A 21,424-nucleotide genomic window follows, 5' to 3' on the forward strand; every position below is an offset into this window, starting at 1 on the left:
ATTAGAATCTACAAGGGTGTGAGTTAGATTATAGTACAATATATAGTTTGTCACAGGGTGAAAAATTTAAAGTTGTAGGTTTATTAGTATGGTAAGTGGATGAAGACAAAACGGAGGATCCCTGTGGTTTTTCAGGTCTCTTCCTTCTTCTTTACCTACTCCATTTTCTGCAGTGTTGGTAGCACAGGATGATTGGTTAGGAAATGCCACAGCACAGGCCACAAGATGGACAGTTCATTAGGCATTGGTAGAACAGTCAAAAGAATGTACATTGTTAGTGACAATTGGGTGATTTATCTTTAAAAAGGCCTTGAGTTTCCTGCATTTTGTCTTTTGGTACTCGCCCTGCTTCATGCTATTCAGCAGCATGTAAGTTACTGATAAGATACAACAAACAACCTGAAGACCAAGAAGATCCAAAAGTCCCGTTCATCTCTTACTCCTGGCAAGGACTTTCTCCCCCATCCGGGGAGGACACGCGGGGGTTGAGAACTGCCACAAGCCAGATTCCCACTCAGGGTGGCTGCAGGCAGTTTTGTTCCTGCTGCACTTAACGTGGTTTTGGGCTCTCCTCTGGACACCTGGAGTTCTGACCAGCTCTGCCCAGCAGGCAGTTGGTGTTTCTTGTGCTCCAAGGAGGCAGCTGGTTGCTGTTCACCCCCACTTGACCTGGCTGCTTTGGGCCCTGCACAGCCTGGGCCAGCAAGTTCCACCCATTTCTGCTCAGGGCAGGTGGTTTTACCCAGCTCAGCACAGTTCAGCTGGCTCCCCCTCCAGTCATGGGGTTCCTTTTTTATGGCTTGGGCCATCCAGTTGGGGCACAGCCTTGCTCAGATGGCTTTTTTCATCGTGTCTTGCAATGGCTGGTTTCCCCCATCCTTTTTTTGCCCCTTACCCAGACAGGGGCTCTGGATTTACTCCTGCATTACACCTGCTCAGGTGACTCTTTGTGCCCCTGCCCTAAGCTGCTGTTTGGGTCCTGCATTGTTGCCCTCGCAGCAGCACTTTGGGAACTCTGATGGAGGCAATTAATGATGGCACCTGTGACCACTGCCCCGCTCATATGGGGGCACGGTAGTTTTTGAAATTATATAACTTTAAAAATTAACTTTTAATTATTTTTAATTACCTTTTAAACAATTATTTAATTAATCATAGCCAGCACATTAATCATAAGCAGTGTGTTAGCTTTAATTCACTTTTAGCCAGCATTTAGCAAAGCTGCTATTGTGGGAACAGAGTTTGGGAAAATTACTGACATTTTAAAGTTTTGCTAAACTAACCCTGATATGCCTCGATGAGCACAGTCTGGAGAGAGAGATGTATTGCTGAAATTGGACACAAGGGATGCAGAATTTATAGGCCACAAGGACATTCTGCAGAAACTAGAAGACAAAGAAGAGACCAACAAAGACCATCCAGCACATAACAGAAAACGCTGCTATATTGTGATTGTTGTATCGATATGCCAGGCCAAGGATTAAGATTTTCCCCAGCCTGCAGAGGGTCCAGGGGATGAAGCACCATAATAAAACTGCTCCCACCAGAGGTTTGGTCTGCTCCCTCGGAGCTGGGGGGAAGCTGCAGCTTTATGGAGGCAGGTCTGCTTTCTACACTTCATGTTGATGCCTCATCAAAACCACTGCAAGATTTAGACACAAATCAAAGGGTAAGCGACAAAGAAGGCTCCTGACTGCCTTAACAAAACAGACTTTGTATCCTGATTGCTCCCTTTAGGCTGCAGCACTTCCATGGTCAGAAGGCTGCTCGGCCTGCCTGAGGCCAGACACAGCCCAGGGAGAGCTCAGCCCTGCTGATTTACCAAGGTATGAATATCGATCTAATATTGGTATCCAACTGAGATGGACAAAATCTCTCTAACAGTTTAGAGTTAGAAAGTGCATGTTTTATTTGGCACCGGGCACTGTGTGGGATAGCTCCCTAAGACACAGGGCCCCGATCCAAGCAAACACAGTACCTTTTATTCCCAAATATTATGAATATCCAAAACACAAATGCATATTCATAACATTAACACCTCCCATTCTCCGCTTCATAAGGAAATGAGCTTAAATGTCATTAAGCATGCATAGTGTGTGTTCTGAATGGAGTCAGTGGTCTTGAATTGGGTCAGTGGTCCCAAAAAAGATGAAGTAACTCATCTTCCTCACTTTGACCTTTTTGCTTCTCTGAACTTTAACAATCCTAATTACTTTAGTGACCTCTAAGTTTCTTCTTGCGTGACTTTTGGAGGGGTTCCTACCAAGGGAGGAAATTGGTAATTGTCCTTGTTCCCTACACCAACTTATCAATGTTTCTACTCCTCATTCTAAGCACAGCTAGGCAAACATGCAAATGACAGATCATCAGTTATTTGGTAATCAGTTACTAACATCTAAAACCCTATTTCAGGTCCAGCTCTCCCATTTTAATTAACTCTTACTGGGCCCAAGCCTACAACTGAAATCCCAAGCCTATGACTAAAACCTTTATGTTTCCTCTAAATCTATGTTTCACTGCCCTTGGTCACCGGGCACCCCAGGCTGGCACCAGGGCCCCTCTCCTCCCTGGGGGACCCTCCCTGCGCACAAAGGAGCGAGGCCAAGGCTGGGGGGGAGACGAGGCCGGGGGGGAGACGAGGCCGGGGCGGCGTGGGCCGTTCTACTCAGGCGCTGCGCGGGCAGCCCCCGTCGCTGTGGTGACGGGGACCTTCCATGCAGTCGGCGCGCACGATGATCCCCTGGACCGTTCTAGTCAGGCGCTGCGCGGGCAGCCCGTGTCGCTGTGGTGACGGGGACCTTGGATGCGGGCGGCGCGCACGATGGCGGCCCCCGGCCGGGGAGCTCCGGTTCCCACGGGCGAACCGTGGGAGTTGTTTTGGGGCGGGTTGAGAAGGGAGGTACCAGGGTGGGGAGAGTTCTCGGCCCCGGAGCTCCACACGTGTTTGGCAGGGCGGCTCGGGAGACTGCCCCAGACCCAAAGCGCTGGAAATTTCCTGCTCTCCGTGCCCTCTTCTCTCCCCAGCCCACGGTCCCCCGCCTGCGTTAGGCAGAGCCGTCCCTGGGGCTCTGCGTGGTCAGGCCGCGTGGTTCTCCCATCTCGGGTGATTGGGCAAAGCGAGTCCTTGGTGTGAGTTTGACATTGCCCACCCAAACTGCCGCAAGAGCGCCGGGCTGTTTTGGGGAGTTGGCGGTGTTCTGAAGACGCGGCTGGAGCCTTGCTCTGAGGGACTGGGAGAGGCCCAGCAGCACGGAGCCAGCCTGGCCGGTGCAGAGGGCCACCGAGCAGGAGACAAAACCTGTTCTGGAGAGGTGCCACTGGCCGCAACAGCAAATGAGGAAATCTTCCTCTCCCGTCAGCTCAGAGGTAGCAGTGGGTGTGATCAGCGGCGTTTGATCCCCCTGTAGCGTGGAGGTGGAGATGGGAACAGCCTGTACACGGGCTGGCTGGAGCAGGGGAGGGCTGGGGCGCTGCAGTGGTCAGTGGGACGTGGGACAGGCCTGGTCAGTGCAGATCAGATGCTCTGGCACCTCTGTTTGGAGGCACGAAGCATCTCAGGGGCTGGAGGCCCAGCTGGTGTCAGGAGAGGCTGCGCTCACCGGTGCCTCTGAAGTTGAGAATCCCTCTCTGATTCCCTTGCGGCTCAGGTGCCATTTCCCAAACCTGCCTCTGCCTTTAGTGTGCCTTGAGAAAGCCCAGCTCAGACCTGCTTCGTTTTCTAGTGAGGGGATTTGTCTTTCTCCCCAGGCTGCAGAACCCAGGAGCAGGTTACCAGGTGTGTACAGTTGGGTGTTTTCCTTTCAAGGACTGCTGGGGCTTTGGTCCTGTGTAAATGCATGGGGCAGAGGGTGGGGGACACTGGGATCAGGTGGCAGTGCTGGCTGCTGGAATGTTTCAGGATCCTTGGCTGCAAGCTGCAGCTGAGTGCACTCTGAAATTCCTGAACCACAGATGCTCACCTGCCTCTCCCATCAAGTGGCTTTGTTTTTTGGGGTCCTGTATTTCTTTCTTGTTTTCTTTCACAAATCCAGGGAAAATCATATGCATTTTTTTTTCAGTTCCTCCCCTCACCTAATCCCCTAGCTGCTTGTTTGGAGGCTTCTTGCAGCCCCTGATACTGAAGCAGTCTTTTTGGGGTTACCCAGGGATCCTGAGAGACTGCAGGGTGAGAGCTCACAGATTCAGTGCTGCTTGTGGCCAGGGCCTAAGGGAATGGCAAGCAGCTGGCTCGCTGCAGAGAGAGATCTCATTTCTGGCTAAGTGAACCCATTTCTGGCTCTTACTCGCAAATCAAGCCCAGGCAGTTCTCTCTAGACTGCCTGCACGTGCTTGGTGAGTGCACCTGTGTCAACACCTTTAATTTTTATTTTTTTTGGACTCCACTGATGATGTGCTTGATGACCTTCTGGGATCCCATGGCAAAATGAACCTTCTTTTCAGCTGCAAGGGTAGCACCTTCACTACTCCCCTTCTGCAGGAGGTGCCGCCACATCAGCCATTGACCCTCTCCAGGCGAGTGAGACGGAGTGAAGCGGGGTGGACAGGAGAGCACAGCATTTCCCAGAGTCAGAGGCTGTGGAACCTGAGCTTGGGGAGGCAAAGTGGAGTTCATCTCATATTAAAAGCCTCTGTGGCCTATGGGGAGACAGCAGATCTCCCTCTGGAGAGCCTAGGTCAGGAATATGCCACAGCCCAGCCTTCCTGGGTGCACTTCAGGTAAGGTGGTGTAGGAAGGACCTTCACCCAAAGCTTTGGGTTTTCCCACTGCTTCTCCCAGATGCAGCAGGATGTCAGAAAAGGCACCAAAGCACAGAGGATTTCCAGTGAAGAAGACACTGGGAGGAGTTGGACATGTGTTCTTCCACTCCATAAAGTGAGGAAAACCAGGGGCCAGAGTGAGAGCTGAGGAGCTTCTGAAGTCTGCTAATCTCTGCTGACTGCCCTCCCTGGCATGCAGGGATCCAGTGGCTCTGGCACAGACCCCAAAGCTGTGCTGCAGATGATGAAGGTGAATGTCCTGGTTCTGGCCAGGATGGGGCATGGCCAGGACCTGGAGGTTATTCTGTACCACCTCACATCCCTTTCCAGGGACAGGGGAAGAAGTCCCCTCTGGGTCACATGCTGGTGGCCTGGTCAGGTATTGCCAGGCTCTAGGGGCTGGATGGTTGCATGTGAATTGTTCCACTCCCTTGTACACTCCATTATTAATATTGGTGCTGATACTGTTCATTTTCTTATTTAATTGCTGTTTCCAGTGTATTGTTCTTGTCTCAACCCATGATCTTTACCTTTTGTGCCTCTAATTCTCCTCTCAAGGCCACTGCAGAAGAGAGGGGAAGGGGAGAGGGGAGTGAGCAGCATGTGGTTTGCAGTGTTCCGGTGGGAACGCTGGATTGGGGAATACCATTCCTAAATCACAGCAGTGAGTGCGTGAACATTCTCCATCTCGGCCCCTCGTGCTCTGCAGCCACGACCTCCAGCACCAGCCTCCAAAACAAGAGGCAGTGCTGAGGCATTTGCAGTACTCACCCTGCTCCAAACATGGAAGATGTATAAAGAGGCTCACAAGGGCTTCCCTATGGCATTGAAACTGCTGTCAGCTTCTCACACACTCTGACACAGTCAGCAATTTCTGTTGCAACACTCAGAGTTTCCCAGGTTTGTTCCACTGGCTAAGGCTCATTTGCCTTAACACATCCCCCCAAGTTGTTGGCATGTGGCATTGTTCCTTCCTGTCCTCTTCCTAGCCTTGATGTGCCAGTTTTCACCATCCTGTGGTGGCTCTGAGCACCCTCTCTGACCAAACACTCCCTTTGGAGAGACCCTCTCCCTTTGTGCCAGATTTGTCTGCCCAGGGCATTGTTTTGCAGGTGCCAGGCACGGGACTCCCTTGCCTTGCCTTGAAGGGATCTTCAAGGTCCCTTCCAACCCAAACCATTCTGTGGTTCTCTGAGGCTGTGGCCTTCCCTGCCCTCTGAGGGCACCGTGCCCAGAACCTGGAACCAGCCACTCTGTGACATCAGCCCCGTGGCCATGGGTGCCATGGGCCCTGCAGCTGCTGCAGGCACTTGGGTCAGTGGCTGCACTGGAAGAGACAAGCTTTTGTTTCTTGAAGCTGACACACGCCACAGGCAGTGATGAATCTGCTGTACCTCTTCATCCTGCTGGCTGTGTACAGGCCTGCACACGGCACCTGGGACACCTGCAGGTACGGCCCCGGGCTCTGGGAGGGTGCTTGTCCCCCGTTGCCACACCCCATGTCTTCCCAAACCCCTTGTGGAGCCTCCTTGCCCCAGGTGCTGGGACAAAGGCACAGCGTGAGGAGCAGCAGCCCGTGGGCAGGGCACTAATGACCTTCTGCTTACAGAGGGACCTGCGGGCTCCGGCCCATGGCTCCTGACTATGACTCCATAGCTTCTGACTACAGCATGCCACACGTCGTGGGTGCCACAGGTGCCCAGCCAGGGGCCTGGCCCTGGATTGTCAGCATCCAGGATCCCAGGAAAATAGGCACCGGGCATACGTGCGGAGGGTCCCTCATCAGCCCACGGTGGGTCCTTACAGCAGCCCACTGCTTCATCCGGGTCAGGTGAGGAGGAGCAAGTGATGAGGACATCCCCACAACTCAAACAGTTGCCCAGGCTGCAGCACCACATACTGCTCCCATCCTGTTTCCCTGCATTGTGCCCAGTGCCTCGGCCCTGCAGAGCCCAACTGAGGGCCTGCTCGGAAGGCTGGGCTTGTGCCACTGCTGCCCAGCAGCCTCCAGCGTGGCATTCCCGGAGCCTCAGGCATGCTAGGGCAGTCACACTCTCTGCTGCTCTGCTTTCCCCTCTGCCTCGGGAAGCAGAAGGCAGGGGGGTGCTGAGCTGCCACGGCCCAGGGCTCTGCTCCCTCTCACCCCTCTCTCTGCCTTCCAGGAATGTCACCATGTGGCGAGTGCTGATCGGGGCCACCCGGCTGACTCACCTGGGCCCCGGCGCGCAGGTGCGCCACGTGAAGCGGCTCCTGACTCACCAACACTACGCTGCTGCTTCACAGCAGAACGACATCGCCCTGCTGGAATTGGACCAGCCCGCGGAGTGCAGTGAATACGTCCAGCTTGCCTGTGTGCCCAATGCCTCGCTTACTGTGTCAGAGCTGAAAACCTGCTACATTGCTGGCTGGGGTTCTGCCAGTGCAAAAGGTGAGTTCCCAAAAGGGACCTGTGCCCTGCAGGCAAGCCGAGCACACCGGAGAAATGGGTTGGGCTTCCTGACAGCAGAGACCAAAGTCAGGCTGTAGGATGTACGCCTCTGGAGAGATGGGCCTGGCCCGCTCCCCAAAGCCAGACAGAAAGGACATGGCACTTCAACAGCTGCTCCAGGGGCAAAGCCTTAGGGAAGGACTTCACCCCCAGACCAGGGAGTAGAACCAGCAGCAAGCTCATTCCTTCCTGTGCTCACAGCTCAGGGACCAAGTGATGTCCTGCAGGAAGCCAAGGTCCGTCTCCTTGATATCCAGCTCGTTAACAGCAGCCAGTGGTATGCTGGGACCATCCACACCCACAACCTGTGTGCTGGCTACCCACGGGGTGGCATCGACACCTGCCAGGTACGAGTGTGCTGTGGGTCAGCCAGCCCCCAGCTGTACCCCCCAGTACCCCATCACCACCATGCAGGCGTAGGCCAGCATGTGCTTTGCCTGGAAAATCACTTTTCCAGCCCTGGGTTCCCTCCACTGGTGGAGTTTCCTTCCCCTTCCCCTTATCTGTGGGTCTGTGCCCAGTGCCCGTGTTCCCAAGGCCTGGCACTCTGCCACGGGTCCAGATGCTGGATCATCCATGCTCTGCATATCCAGGATCACTGTGCAGATACAAGAGGGGACACTACTTCACAGACACCCAACCTGTTCCCAGCTAAGGTTCTGGAGACTCCAGCACCTGAGCAGAGCCCTTTTGTGCTCAGAACACACCTGTGGCAGGAGCTGCAAGAGAGAAGCAAACCTCTAGTGCTGCCAGCAGCCACCCAACAGCACCCTAATCCTCTTTCATCTGCTGCAGGGCGACAGTGGAGGGCCTCTGGTATGCAAAGATAACAGGGCCAGCTACTTCTGGCTTGTTGGAGTGACCAGCTGGGGAAAAGGTTGTGCCAGAGCAAAACGGCCTGGAGTCTACACCTCCACTCAGCACTTCTACGACTGGATCCTGGTCCAGACGGGCCTGTGCCCATCTGTGACAGCCACTCCAGCACCAGAACCAGGCTTCATCTCAGCCCCCTTTGAACAGCCAGGGCCAACACCAACAGAATTGGGCTGCTCTACGCCCACCCCACATCCACAGCCAGTTGTAACAACCACTCCAATGCCAAAGCCAACCTTCGCCTCAAGCCCCTCTGAGCATCCAGGGCCAACACCAACAGAATTGGGCTGCTCTACGCCCGCTCCACATCAGCACCCAACTGTAACAGCCATGCCAACGCCAGAGGCAGCCTTCACCTCAACCCCCTTTGAGCAGCCAAGGCCAATGCCAACGCAACCTCTCCAGCTTCCATCCGCTCCACATCCATACCAGGTACTGGTGCACTTCTTAACGCGGGTGCACGAGATGCTGCAGGACCTAATGGGAAAAAAGACGTGAGCAGCAGGATGAACAGGATCCAGTGCAGGCTGCAGTGCACCGTGACCATTTCTTACTGGGGCAGTGCCTGCTGATCCAAAGACAGCCTCAGGGTCAAAGGCATCCTCTGTCCTGCCCATCTTCCTCCTCTGCATGCACACAAATGCTGAAGTTGATTTAGCTGTGGAAATAAAGTTGTCTATTGTCACTGTTAGCATGTCCTGTGCAAGGTAAGGAGTCCCTGGCCGGGCACCAGCAAAACGAAGCTGTGATGGGAGAAGGGAACACAGGTCACAGGGGCTACAGCTCTTGAGGACAGCAGCTGGGAACAGTTTTAGGCTGCCCATCAGTGGGATCCCTGGGTGTGGGACTTGAAACTGAACTCTCTCATGACTCAGGGGACATGGTTTTAGAAAGACTCAAGGTCTGCACCAAGGACTGTGCAAGGAGCTTGATATCCAGTGGGGAGAGAAGAATCAGGGAGAATTGGACTGCGGGAAAAATGGGAAACCAACAGCACCTTCTCCTCCCACAGCGCCCCGCTGGGAGCCAGAAAAGTGCAAGAAGAGAAGCCACAAGAATCACATTCAGTAGACACACAAAATGATTAGAAGCTAGAAATTACAAAGAAGACCAGGAAGTTGACACCAGGAAAGATGAGAAAGTAGAATACAAAGCAGGCACTAAGAAGATGAATAGAAAGTAAAATAGAAAATATGTATTAGGTGAATATCAAGATATATTCACACACAGGTACCACAGCCCTGCACTCCCTTCAGTTTATTCTCTATTGTCTTGGAGGTGGTCAGCTGGTTTAGTCTCAAGGGTCTTAGAGGACTAGCTGGCTTTTATATTTTTTACAATGCAGTTTGCTTTTTAACCCCTTTTTATGCTGCTTTGGGTTGTAACCTCCCTTTTTTGGAGGGGCCCTGTATGACCCACCTGCTCCCCCCCACCCACTCCTCCTCCACATCATCGCTGTCCCAGTGACACTGGGGTGCTCCCAGTGACACCCTCACCCTCCCAGGCTCCCCCATTTTTACTCACCTCCAAAAAAAGGCAAAAAATGACTTAAAACTGCCCTGGGCAGCACCTTGCTGATCTAATAATCTAATCTAATTAATGTCATTTACATCTGTACATGCCCCACCCCCACAAAGGGAGGGAAGCCCCCAAACAGGGGAAGCCCCCCCAGTTCCTGTCCCACAGCAGAGGGGGAGTGTGCCCAAGGATGGTGCCTCATCTCCTGGAGCTGCTTTGCTGTCAACATACACATGCACATTCGAGTAAAGAATGCTTGAGACCCAAGGTGGTTGGAATTTTATTTTGTAATAATTTTGGCAGTTCTGGACAGTAGGGAGAGTCATCATCATGTAAGACTTCATGCTGTCATCTAAATATTCCATACAAATACAGTTGATAAATGAAAATACAGATTTGAGCACATATGTATTGTTGAAATTCATGTTGAGAACAAATAAACAATGACAAGCAGCAAATCTTATGGCTGCACAAAACGCCATTTTCCAGTTTCACACCGTAGACAGATCAAAAGCAAGAAATAGTTATGCAAGCCAAGCCACTCCTAGCTTGGATACATCACTTTACCATCAAGGAATGCATTGCCAAACAATATGGCCACTGCCACCCCTTTTAAGTTTGACTGAATTTTGTCCACACAACAAGAGCAGAATTTGATCCTTCTGTTGGAGACTGCTTTGCTGGTACTGGTGTTCTGGGGATGAACCACCCTGTAAGCTGAGCTACTGAACACTGTTCACAAAACAGCCAGGTGTGTTTATACTTACTAACAACCAGGAAAGAAAAAGCCTCTCTCACATACGGAGGTGGATTGAGCTGAATAGCAATAAATATCAAATTTACAAAATTACTGAGAATCATATATAAATGGAGAAAGCAAATGTAACAAAATGAAAATCAGCAACATCAAAGACATTACCATTAATTAGTAAAACTCTGAGATGTGTAATGACAGAGCATTATTTAGCACTTTGCTTTTATTTACTTACCATGTCTCCAAACTGAAATTTCATTTAGTTGCAGTATAAAACACGCCATTAAGTTGAGCTACCGATCTCAAGTTTCCTTCACAGTGAGTGGTGATATAGTCATTAAAATTCAAAACGGGATCCACCAAATCAAATGCTGAGGTCTAATTCTGGACAGGATAAATGATCATCATGTTTATGAGAGCTCATGTGAGTCCAATGACTCAAAGGTTATTGCACACTGCTTCCTCCACCTGAATGATCATGAATGAGACACTGGGAGCACAGAGCGAGCATGCCACAATCACTGGGAAAGAAGGATGCACCAGGAAGGCCACTTTGCAAAGGGGTCACTGAGAGAGAACTGAACTATGGCTGAGCAGTGTCACATACTCTTCTTGTGTTCAGCTGTTCTGTACACCAGGAACAGTCCAGGATCTGAGCTGCACAAAGCTGTGTTTCAGCTGATGTTACGCCCTTCTTGGTTCCATCTCGGAATGTTTCACTCTCTGACTAAGCATCTGATCCTGGCTTTGTGAAAAAGCCTCTGCATACATGGAAGACAGTGTGGATTTGCAATGAGCATGCTGATAAACATCATCAGGGCAGGAATCTCTTTGGCATGAAAGGGTAACCTCACTGCACCTCAAAGTCCTAGTATGCTACCTAAATTAGATCTGTACAGAACAATTATACAAAAAGGATCATTCTTCCTGAAAGTGGGAAAACCAAGTTATGACTTTACTGTGGAACAACTCTTTCAGGCCAGCAGTCTCAAATGCAGTTTATCAGCAACAACTCCTGTTTCCTAGCTCTTGAAAGACGCGATCAGAGTTCATTTTTCAAAGTTTGGCAGGAAAATTATCTTCCAACTTCACCTCTAGAGCGCCCATACTTGGAAAATCCTTCTGTGACTCAAGATCACTGGTAGACTGAGTCAGAGCCTTGGCCTTTATTTTTAAGGCTTTTAGCTGCATCCTGTCATCACTGTCTTCACCATCATAGATGGGACTCATTTCTTGAATTTTCAAGAGATCTCCAGTACTGGAAGTCTTCTCTGTGTTACTGGAACTCATTCTCGGGGCTCTTTGTGGAAGGCCTTCCTTTCTCGAGCTGATCTTCTGCAGTTTGACAGGAAGCTTGTTCTTCTCTCCTGTAGTATCAACACAGTCAAGTGGACAAACCTGTTCTCTTCTGGTTTTCTTATCAAAAGGACTATTCAAAAGAGATGACTGGGCAAGGTTTTCTTCTTGCTCTTTAACACTGTAAGGAGGAGTGGGGACTTCAAACGTGGCATGAAACTGAGAATAATCAACACGGAAAAAGCCATCTTCCAGAGACATTACTGGGAGGAACCTGTGACCCCAAAGAACTTCATCTTCTGTGTATGAGGTCCTAGCTTGACACGTCATTCCTATGGAAATGGACAAGAGCATGGCATTCTAATGTGAGCAAGCAGAACATAGAACAAAAAATACATGGTCAGGCTGGCAGATAAAAATCAATTGCAACCAGTAAGCCAACAATTTTCTAGATTATAAAATGGGGCAGCTGTTCCTAGACAATCTTCTGACAGTCAGTGGAGTGCCTCTAATTGACTGACTAGATTTTTATGCAAATACTGGATTAAATATTACAGACTTGCAACCAAGCAAAAGCAAAATGTAAAATTAGAACAGTATTAGCTTGTGTGCTGGTTTCAGCTGGGATGGAATTAATTTTCTTCACTGTGTCTAGTACTGGAAGCCTACAATTAGGTCATCCCAAGCTTCTCTTTTCCAGGCTGAACAATCCCAATTCAGCCTTGAGAGAGTAAGTGATACTGTTTCTTGGGAGAAAGAACTATTGCTTGGCAGAGGCTTACAGAATCCTTTGGCAAGGATCAGGTGTTGGGGGAGACAACACTAAATAAAAAACGTAATCTTGCATTTCTTCTGTAGGCTGTGTTACTTTTTCTCCAAACAGTATGTCAAGACAAAAGCTGTGCAGAGACACTGAAGCTGTCTTTCATGCTAAGACACAGGTGGCATTGTAAACTCATTGAAGATTTTGTTCCACTTAGTGCAAACATACATCACTGGTAGTATTTACATGTGTGAACTCACAGCTAAAATGTGTTCTAACCAAGCAAATCTGTTACCGTCTCACCACAGCAGCACTCACAATAATTTATACAAATATCCCAGGTGAGCAGAACTTTAACACTTCCTGTCATGGTAATGTCCAGAGACAGAACTAGCAATCAGTAAGCCCAAATTCTGATTTGCTCTCTGGTTACTGCTATATGGATTCTCAAGTGTAAAATGTTTCCTTTCAAATATCCAGACAGGTAATTGCATTAGGGGAGGTTATGGATACATGCTTATCTAAAATAAATGGTTCAGCTGCAGGGTAAGATGAGGCCTCTGCAGGGATCTAAAGACTGCCACACTCAGTGTGAAAGAGTGTTCTGCCCCAGAGGTTTGTGTATTTGGTTAGGGCCAGTGAGTGGAGAGTAATCAGGCAGTGAGATGACTGCACATGGCTGCACCAAAGGGACATCAGTGTTTCCAAGGCAGGAAGAAGGCAGCTGCTAACCTTGCTGAAAGGCCAAGGAAGCTCTTTGGTTAACCAAAGTTTAACAAATCCTCAAAAGAAGGAAGAAGAAGATCAGAATGCTGATGACCATACTGACTGATTTGGACTTTAGCAGTACTCATGGATCGTTGATGAAGAGCTCCTTATACAACTGGAACCCATTTTCACGGGATTCATAGAAGAATTGAGTCCTCAAAACAGAAGGGCACAAAATCAGCTGCCATCTGGACAACACCATACCCAAATTAAAAAAATTTTAAAAAGCCTTCTCATATTTGCCAATAACCACTTATGCCTACAGTTTTTGTGACTATGAGGTCTGTATTTGCACTGTAAAACTGGATTTCTTATTCTGAATTCAATTCAGTGCAAACTATGCTGAAAGAAATTTTGCAGAAATTTTGAAGTTCAACTTTGATTTCAGAGTGGTTGTCCTTAAAACAGAAGCCTCCTGAGAGTGTTGAGTTGTTCCACGTGCCATAGTCAAAGAGTGGCAGGCTGCATCTCTTGCTGGCCACTTTGGGAATTGGTAATGCAGAGCCCTGTGGGGAAGGGAGGACTTTATTGGCCAGTGAGAGCCACTGAAGCTCTGCAGCATATGGTAGGATATGCTGGAGCATCCAGGACTAACAGCTGCCTTGCTAAAAATATCAGCACTGAAAACAAAGACTGAAAATTAGAGCATGCATATTATTCTAAGTCTTACCGGTAGTCTCAACAATTCCTTCGAGGATGACAACTATTTCAAATTGCTCACTTCTCAGTGATCTTTGTGACAGACAAAAGAAGGGGCTCTCTGAGTTAATTTCATGACAGATGGTTAAAGGGGAAACTAAAAACAGCTGGTCGGCTCCAGTTCCAAATCCAACATCCAATTCACACTGGTCTAGCGGCAGAAATTCTCCCTCTGGTGTCTGTCTGGACTAAAGATAAAAAGATGATTGAGTAATCACCATGTGAGGCAAAACATGGAATCAGTGCAATAAAGTTTAAACCCACCTTCTCCATGACATTACCAGCTACATGTATTAGGTCTGGGGGCTTCATGATGGAGATGTAAGTAATGCTAAATACTATGAGGCTACCTTGCAAGACCAATTTTGACTTTTCTTATTATGCCAGTAGATCTCATCACCACCTACAAACTCTACTATGACACATATATATATATATATATTTATACACTTTGACAAAAATGTCGTGTACCACACTACATGCCTTGTAATGGATGTTCAACATGAATATCCTGTGGCAAAAGCTCTGTTAACAAGACCAAAATCTGCAAGCTGGGCACATTTTGTTCTGTTGTTTGAATTCACGTTTCATTATTTTTGTATGTTACTCTCTTCTGTTTGGCAGACACTGTGATGTACTAACTCAAAGGTAAACATCATAGTAATTGCACAGTACATCTGGTAAGTGACATTTTCACAAAACCATCTGAATTGATACTGATGATGCTATCACCCCTTGCATATTCCACCAACTGGATATTGACCTTAATAATGAACTTGTTATTAAGCTAAGTGCCTCATTTTTCTTTCCATCATTTCATGGGTCCAATAAAAATACAGCTATGATAACTTCCCTCCACCCCATAGTGCTCCCTCCAAATTTTCCTGGTATTCAAAGTATAACTACAAGTTACATCAGTTGGCCAGGCAGCTCCTCACCTGATTGCTTTGAAGGTCTCTGGTGGAAATTGCCCATTAAAATTAGAAGCTTTGCACAGCTGATATAAATCCTATTTAGAATCCTTTCTGTTTATTGTTTGATTAAAAAGCACTCTTTAAGAAGCTGACTATTGATCATAAATAAATATTATTGTAAATTATATTATCGTAAATGAATAAATAAATAGTTTTAATTGTGTTGCATTTGTATTGACAAATGTACTGGTTCCACTGCTTGGAAACATCATTCATTGAGAGCAAGCCAAAGGCAACAGCTTTGCCATCAACTTAGATCTGACTAGTATTCTTTTAAGAAAGCTTCCGTCTTTAAAGAAAATCCCCAAGCAACTCGTATATCTTCATTTTGTCTCTCCTCTTCACGTGTATCCTAAAAATGCTGACTTTTTAACTGCCTGGTATTTACTGGAGATTACATAAGCAGCTAGGTAGCTGCTGGAGTACAGCTCCTTATTAAATACAATGCATTATTTCATTTATGTGCTATGTGTTTGTTTTGCCGTTGAGGAAAAAACATTCTTCCTATGTAAGTAACAAAGCTCTCCCCTGCACAAGAGGACAAGAATCAACTTCTCCAGTATTGATGAAGACAGAGAAAACATCAGCTGATTGCGTGTGAAAGCATTTTCACAAATTATTTATGATTTGAAACGTAAAAAGGCTATGAAATAAAATCCATCAAAACTACTGCTGCATGCCAGTGGTGACAGTCTCTGTTATATGCAAAGGGGTAAGCAACCTACTGCAAAAACATCTTTTCTCTTTTCCTGAGGCAAGCTGCAGACTACGCCACTGCTTTTGTTGCCTGGCTACTGTTCCTGCAGTGGGTGCACAAATTGATTGGCCGTGTATGAGCCTTGCTCCAAGGTAACGAGCCTCAACATGAGCTGTATGAACCAACATCTAAATCTCAAATTGTCCCGAAGTCTTATCAAATACATTTACCTGACAAAAATGTGCGTATTTGCACAAACTGCTGCCTGACTGACTTAAGAACTGTTTGATCTACAAACCATTTTTCTTTGCGGAAGAGTCTTCGATCAAATCTGTTCAATAATAAACAAACCCAGCGAGGGTGATTAGAGGTAACAGATCTGGGAGAAAGCAGAAGGTTGTGTTTGAGGTATTCAGTATCTTACATACAGGATTGATTTATGCAGGGCATGGAGGATTCTTGAAAAAAACTTGTTTGTTGAATAAAAAGATGTTAACCTGAATGAAGAGAGCTTAATAGCCCCAATACATCCAGGTTCCTAGCCAGTGACCTTTGTTTTACATCTTTACTCAAAGGATCACAAAATAAGGCAGAAGACTACAAACTGCCAGCAGTAAGTCTGGAAGGAACACTTGTGATTCTTTATTTTGACCATCCACATAACACAAAGACAAGCAAATTTTGCAGATTAATACATGTTGAACAAGGGCACAATTACTTAGAAATGCCCTGGCTTGCAATTTGAATGTGGTCAGAGATGGATAATCTAAAGGTCTCAAAGAATTTCTCCGAAGGTAAATTTTTTCACAGCTAAGGAAAAAGAAAAAAAAGACTTCTGTGTCTTTAACTTTCTGCCACTGGATGTTTTGGTTTTTATTACAAGGCAGACTTCCACTGCACTTAGGCTGTTTCAGTGTCTGAACAAGCACATCACGCCCTTCAGATCTTCCCTCCTATCCTTTATTCATTCTCTTTGCTTTTCTAAACCCTGTTGTTTATGCATCTCTCTTTAAGCGGACATGATGCAGTTTTATGATTATTAACCCTCTGTCAGTTCACTCATTAGAGAACTCACATAATTATGTTTTGATATCCAGGTGAACTAATTAAGCACTGGAGCAGAAAAAGTGGGATGCAAAAGATGCAGCACCATCGAGCTTAATATTGTAGCATGTTGTAGAGAAACGAATCTAAAAAATGCTGAACTGCCCAGCTTGCAAGAAGAGTTATTGTATTTTATATTACTGGAATAACATGATCTTGTTACTTTGATATCATTGCTAAAGATTTGTGTGGAGCTTTTTGGTTGTGACCCTGTACCTGGAGCTCTACTGTAGATAATTCCTAGGATCAGTGCTACTTTTTAATGCAGTTTAGTTTCCCCATGCTGTAAATATGACCTGTGTGAGCTGGGCTTGTTCAGACCAGAGAAGAGAAGGCATAGAGGGGGATCTAACAGAAACATTCCAAAATCTGAGAGGAAGGTGATCAAGAAGACAAAGCCAGGCTTTTCACAGAGGTACCCAGCAGTAACAAGAGAGACAACAGGTGTAAGATAAAACAAGGGAAGTTTGGACTGGGTTGAAGAAAAACATTTTCATCATGACAGTCAAGCAGAAGAAAAGCTTGCCCAGCAAGGCTGTGCATTCTTTTTTCTTAGAGGTTTCCAAAATGATATTGGAAAAAGCCCAAAGTAACTTGGTTTGATCTCTTAGCTCACCACACTTTCAGCAGAAGGTTGGACCAGAGACTTCCTGAAGTTCCTTCCAATCGGAACACTTCTGTAATATTAAAAAATGTATTTTTTTGCACTTTCTGCCCTGCTTATCAATTTATTGAAATCACAATATAATGGGTCTTCTTACTTATTTCCAATGCCTGTCACCTGCCATCTGCCAACCTTCTGTCACAATTGTTTGCTTTCAGTTTATTTAAAGCTGTTAGTAAGTACAGCCTAAAGAATAGGTGCCTGCTGGTTCTAACCCAAAGCTCACTGCCTCTATGGCTATCATGCTTCACAACTGTATTTTTAAAACTATTGTTAGCACATGTTGAAAACAGGCTATGATGATTTTACATTCCTCAACTTTCTGAATCAAAATGTCCTACACTACTAGCTGAAACACTATATAGATGACTACACACCAATACTAGTGATATCAGCACACTAGTAAGGTCCAGGAATCAACAGGCAGAAAAATACAGTTCACTGTGACATTTAAAAATCCAGGACCTGAAACTGCACATTTTCAGCAGCTAGTTCCAAATAGCTTTTTTCTATTTCTTACCCCAGGATTTTGCTTTTTCCAGCTTCTGTAGCACTCAATGTAACTTAGAAATATGTGGGTTTCTTGAAAAGTTTTTGCTGAAACACACAGAATTAGTCTTGTACCTGTTTTCCAAACTCTCCACAACTCAGTCAAAAAAGGGCCTCAGACTTTTGCATGGTATCACTATGCCATGCTGCAGCACAGTCCCTAGACCCAAAGAAAAGCCAGCCCAGTGTGGCAGCACCATTGTAGTCTACCGAATGTATTAGGGGAGGTATCACACTGTCAGTAATTGCCATTCAGACAGACTGAGATTAGTGTACTTTCCTTAGAAAGGTAAATCCTCAGAGCTCCACTGGTCTGAGCAAAACACTACATTCACTACTAAATGTATCTCCTATCTCAAGTACGAAAATGTGATGTGTTCCTTCATATTCCTTCACTGTGACACCAGCACAAAAGAAAATTCTAGCTACCTAATCAGGTGCAGCAGAAGTGTGGCAAGATCAGCTGTTAGCAGCACTGCAGGGAAGTACAGGGGACAGAGCTCTAATCACAAAAAGGCAGAATTTGCTGAGGATAGCAAGTGAATTCTGGCATATTCACCACAAGTTTACAGGACACACAAAGCTACCTCAAAGCATCTGATGTAAATTCAAGGGCGATCTGAGCAGCCACCACCAGCTACTAGAAAGGTGTGTCCAGTTCAGTGACGAGGATTTACAGAAAGACATGGGAACTAATACCATGCTGACTGAGGGGGCAGCTACTGCACATTCAATTTTAAATCTTCTTCTCTTCATAGCTTGTATTTGCCAAAGGTCACAAAGCAACTTGAAGATAACACATGGGCATGATGATCATACAAAAAAAAAAAAAAAAAAAACCAAGAACTACTCAGTGATTCATCATCTGGCCTACAAAACAGCTATCCTAAGACACAGTGGTCATGCAGGTCCATCAAATGTCCTTGAGTTTTCTGTCCCAGTCATCTGCACACCAGCATTGTGTAGCAATAGAATTGTCAGCAGAAAGGACATCAGGTTGTATACTCAGTGTCTTATTTCAAAAGAAAATGAGTTACCCTCTCTGTAAAAACACAATGTGATACCACTTTTATTCCACTTTGACCTGCATTCCATTTTAAATGATGGAATTAAATACTTTAGAGGGGCTTTCTGCTAGAGAGCAACAAAAAACATGGTTCAGCAGGCTTTCCAATTCCTACCAAAATTGCTCCAATGTAACTCATTACAGCTTGTTCCTATACATATCTCCAACTTCTTTTTAAATCTTAGCAGATTCTCCATTTTAAGTGGTAATCTGTAGCAAGAAAAATTAACAGCTCAGACTAGCATTTGGCACAGAACAGAAGGAAAACAGCCTTTCTTATTTACCACTGCCCCGTCACCTACTGCTTCATGCTTGTTTATGCAGATTATTAAAAAGGCCAGTTGCTCCAAAGAGAGGTTTACCAGACAGAGTACAGAACATTCATAACACTCAAATATGATAGCCTGAAATTAATGTCATCACTGGGACCCAGCTTCTGACAGTTGAGGAGCTTCGGACAGAGCTCCCCACCAAGTGTGCTCCCGTGACAAGACAGAGCTGCTGTGAGATGCTACATTGCTGAGTCTCAGCATGCCATACAGTGCTTTTCTTCCATTTTACTCCAGCCCAATTTATCTTCTGGACTTTCGTGCCTGCAAAATTCTTCTGTCCTCATAATTTTATTTTTTTGGTTGTTATGATCTCCTTTGAATTCCAGTTTTCTTGCATTCTGAATTATACTGACCATTACCAGTGATTAATAAACAGATACTGGTGACAATCAAAGGGTGTTTCCACTAAAGCACCTATACAGTTCCTCTGAAATGCTGTGAGGTCACTAGCTGGAACACTGGGATAAGGAACTGCAAGTTAAAGCTCACCAAGTTTCCCCAAGGGGAAGAAGAGGTCAAGGTTGATTTTTATCCTAGTTTAATATCACCACAAATCAATTCCTTATTCCCAGCCATCATCTGCTAAGCAGCATGCCTTAGTACCCTTCCTTGCAGCTATCCTGCATCCTGACACATCCATCCATCCTGACCAAATCCACTGAAATGCCCCTGGGAGGTCTCTGATGAGACAGTTTTCCCCTATGCCTGCTTGGCTCTTTCACGGCTCCTACTATGGACAGCTACACCAAATTCTTCCCTAGTCCTTCATACCACCCCAGTCACACCCTCTCACCCGCATGCCACGGGACCGAACAGCTGTCCCTGGGGCAGGGCAGAGCTGCCAGCAGGCAACAGCAGCAGGGGCTGCACAGGGGAAGCCTCACGCTACCTGCCCTGTGTGCACATCCCTGCACCTGCCCATATCGCCCACTGCCACTCAGGTGCCCTATGCCACCCACTGTCGTGGCAGGCCTTACCTTGATCAGCTTGCAGCGGATCTGGGCAGACACCATGTGGCTGTTGCGGAGGTTGCCGACACGAAACATGAGGCAGAGCTTGGCATCCCGCTGCGAGATGACCGCGGCACGGCTGAACATGAGGGTCTCAGCTCGCTTCTTGGGCTGGGACATCTTGATGAACATGCAGCCGATGAGGAACGCATCGACAACGGAGCCCAGCAGCGACTGGAAGAGGAAAAGCACGATGCCCTCAGGACAGCGCTCCGTAATGTAGCGGTGCCCGTAACCAATGGTGGCCTCGGTCTCTATGAAGAAGAGGAAGGCGGAGGGGAAGTTGTACACGTTGGCCACGCACGGGCTGTACGCGTCGCCGTGCGCCTGGTGCAGGTCACCCCGCAGGTAGGCGATGCCCCACCACATCGAGGCCATGACCAGCCAGGCGACCGTGTAGGTCAGCAGGAAGATGAGCAGGTTCCAGCGCCACTTGAGGTCCACCAGCGTGGTGAAGAGGTCGGAGAGGTAGCGGCTGCTCTCGCCGCCCAGGTTCCCGTGCTGCACGTTGCAGCGCCCGTTCTTGTCCACGAAGCGCTGCCGCTCTCTGCGGGCGCTGCAGCGAGCGAGGCCCACGGCCTGGTACTCGTCCCCAAACTTCCTGCGCACGGCTGACATGCTGCCGGCTGCCGAGGTGCTCCGCGGGCAGGCTGAGGATGCGGCGGGGCGGGCGGGGTGACCGCACCTCGCTGCCTGCGCGCAGCAGCCGCCCGACGCGGCCCCCAGAACACGGGGCGTGCCCGGATGCCCGCGGAGCCGGAGCGCGGCGCTGCCAGCGCTGCCCGCTCGCCAGCAGGGCAGGGGAACGGCCGGAGAAGCCGCGGCTTGAGGGGGGCACACAGCAAGGACCCGGCGGAGTGAGGCGGGTGGGGCGGGGCGAGCCGAGCCGAGCTGGGGCGGGGTGAGTGGGCCGGGGCGGGGCGCGCCGGGTACCGGGGCGGGTGTAACGCCGGGGCCCGGGGCCGGTGTAACACCGGGGCCCGGGGCGGGTGTAACGCCGGGGCCCGGGGCCGGTGTAAAGCCGGGTACCGGGGCGGGTGTAACGCCGGGGCCCGGGGCGGGTGTAAAGCCGGGTACCGGGGCCGGTGTAACGCCGGGGCCCGGGGCCGGT

At 48.1% G+C, this 21,424-nt stretch overlaps 2 protein-coding genes across 5 annotated transcripts; one reads left to right on the top strand and one right to left on the bottom strand.

Moving 5' to 3' along the window:
* Positions 1-2,741: 2,741 nt before the first annotated feature.
* On the top strand, positions 2,742-9,904 carry LOC121664479 (acrosin-like). 3 transcript variants are annotated; one of them, XM_042027783.1, is made up of 5 exons: positions 2,742-6,208; positions 6,368-6,589; positions 6,921-7,186; positions 7,448-7,593; positions 8,042-9,904. In XM_042027783.1, exons 1-5 carry the CDS (start codon positions 6,138-6,140, stop codon positions 8,615-8,617), a joined length of 1,281 nt encoding a protein of 426 aa, XP_041883717.1. In that variant the 5' UTR covers positions 2,742-6,137; the 3' UTR covers positions 8,618-9,904. The 3 variants fall into 3 exon arrangements, with proteins under 3 accessions (XP_041883717.1, XP_041883718.1, XP_041883716.1); XM_042027784.1 differs by lacking the exon at positions 6,368-6,589 and having other exon boundaries at positions 2,744-6,208; XM_042027782.1 differs by lacking the exons at positions 2,742-6,208; positions 6,368-6,589 and having other exon boundaries at positions 6,596-7,186.
* LOC121664477 (G protein-activated inward rectifier potassium channel 1-like) lies at positions 9,905-21,238 on the bottom strand. 2 transcript variants are annotated; one of them, XM_042027780.1, is made up of 3 exons: positions 20,281-21,176; positions 13,889-14,105; positions 9,905-12,019 (listed from the first exon to the last, which is right to left on the bottom strand). In XM_042027780.1, the coding sequence occupies exons 1-3, from the start codon at positions 20,929-20,931 to the stop codon at positions 11,448-11,450; spliced, it is 1,440 nt and encodes a 479-aa protein (XP_041883714.1). In that variant the 5' UTR covers positions 20,932-21,176; the 3' UTR covers positions 9,905-11,447. The 2 variants fall into 2 exon arrangements, with proteins under 2 accessions (XP_041883714.1, XP_041883715.1); XM_042027781.1 differs by having other exon boundaries at positions 11,988-13,724; positions 20,281-21,238.
* Between the last annotated feature and the right edge of the window lie 186 nt (positions 21,239-21,424).

The sequence above is a fragment of the Corvus kubaryi genome, unplaced genomic scaffold (assembly GCF_017639235.1).
Source record: "Corvus kubaryi isolate FWS band 111438036 unplaced genomic scaffold, C.kubaryi_AGA036_p1.0 37301, whole genome shotgun sequence".
In the NCBI taxonomy this organism is placed as follows: Eukaryota; Metazoa; Chordata; class Aves; order Passeriformes; family Corvidae; genus Corvus; species Corvus kubaryi.

What these genes read in the sequence shown, in the direction of transcription:
- LOC121664479 (XM_042027782.1), top strand. Translation starts at nt 6,607, where the DNA reads ATGAGGACATCCCCACAACTCAAACAGTTGCCCAGGCTGCAGCACCAC. An exon ending in GGGTTCTGCCAGTGCAAAAG is followed by an intron (nt 7,187 to 7,447) that starts GTGAGTTCCCAA and finishes CTGTGCTCACAG; the next exon opens with CTCAGGGACCAAGTGATGTC. An exon ending in GTGGCATCGACACCTGCCAG is followed by an intron (nt 7,594 to 8,041) that starts GTACGAGTGTGC and finishes CATCTGCTGCAG; the next exon opens with GGCGACAGTGGAGGGCCTCT.
- LOC121664477 (XM_042027780.1), bottom strand. Translation starts at nt 20,931, where the DNA reads ATGTCAGCCGTGCGCAGGAAGTTTGGGGACGAGTACCAGGCCGTGGGC. An exon ending in TCCGCTGCAAGCTGATCAAG is followed by an intron (nt 14,106 to 20,280) that starts GTAAGGCCTGCC and finishes TTTTATCTTTAG; the next exon opens with TCCAGACAGACACCAGAGGG. An exon ending in AGGAATTGTTGAGACTACCG is followed by an intron (nt 12,020 to 13,888) that starts GTAAGACTTAGA and finishes CCATTTCCATAG; the next exon opens with GAATGACGTGTCAAGCTAGG.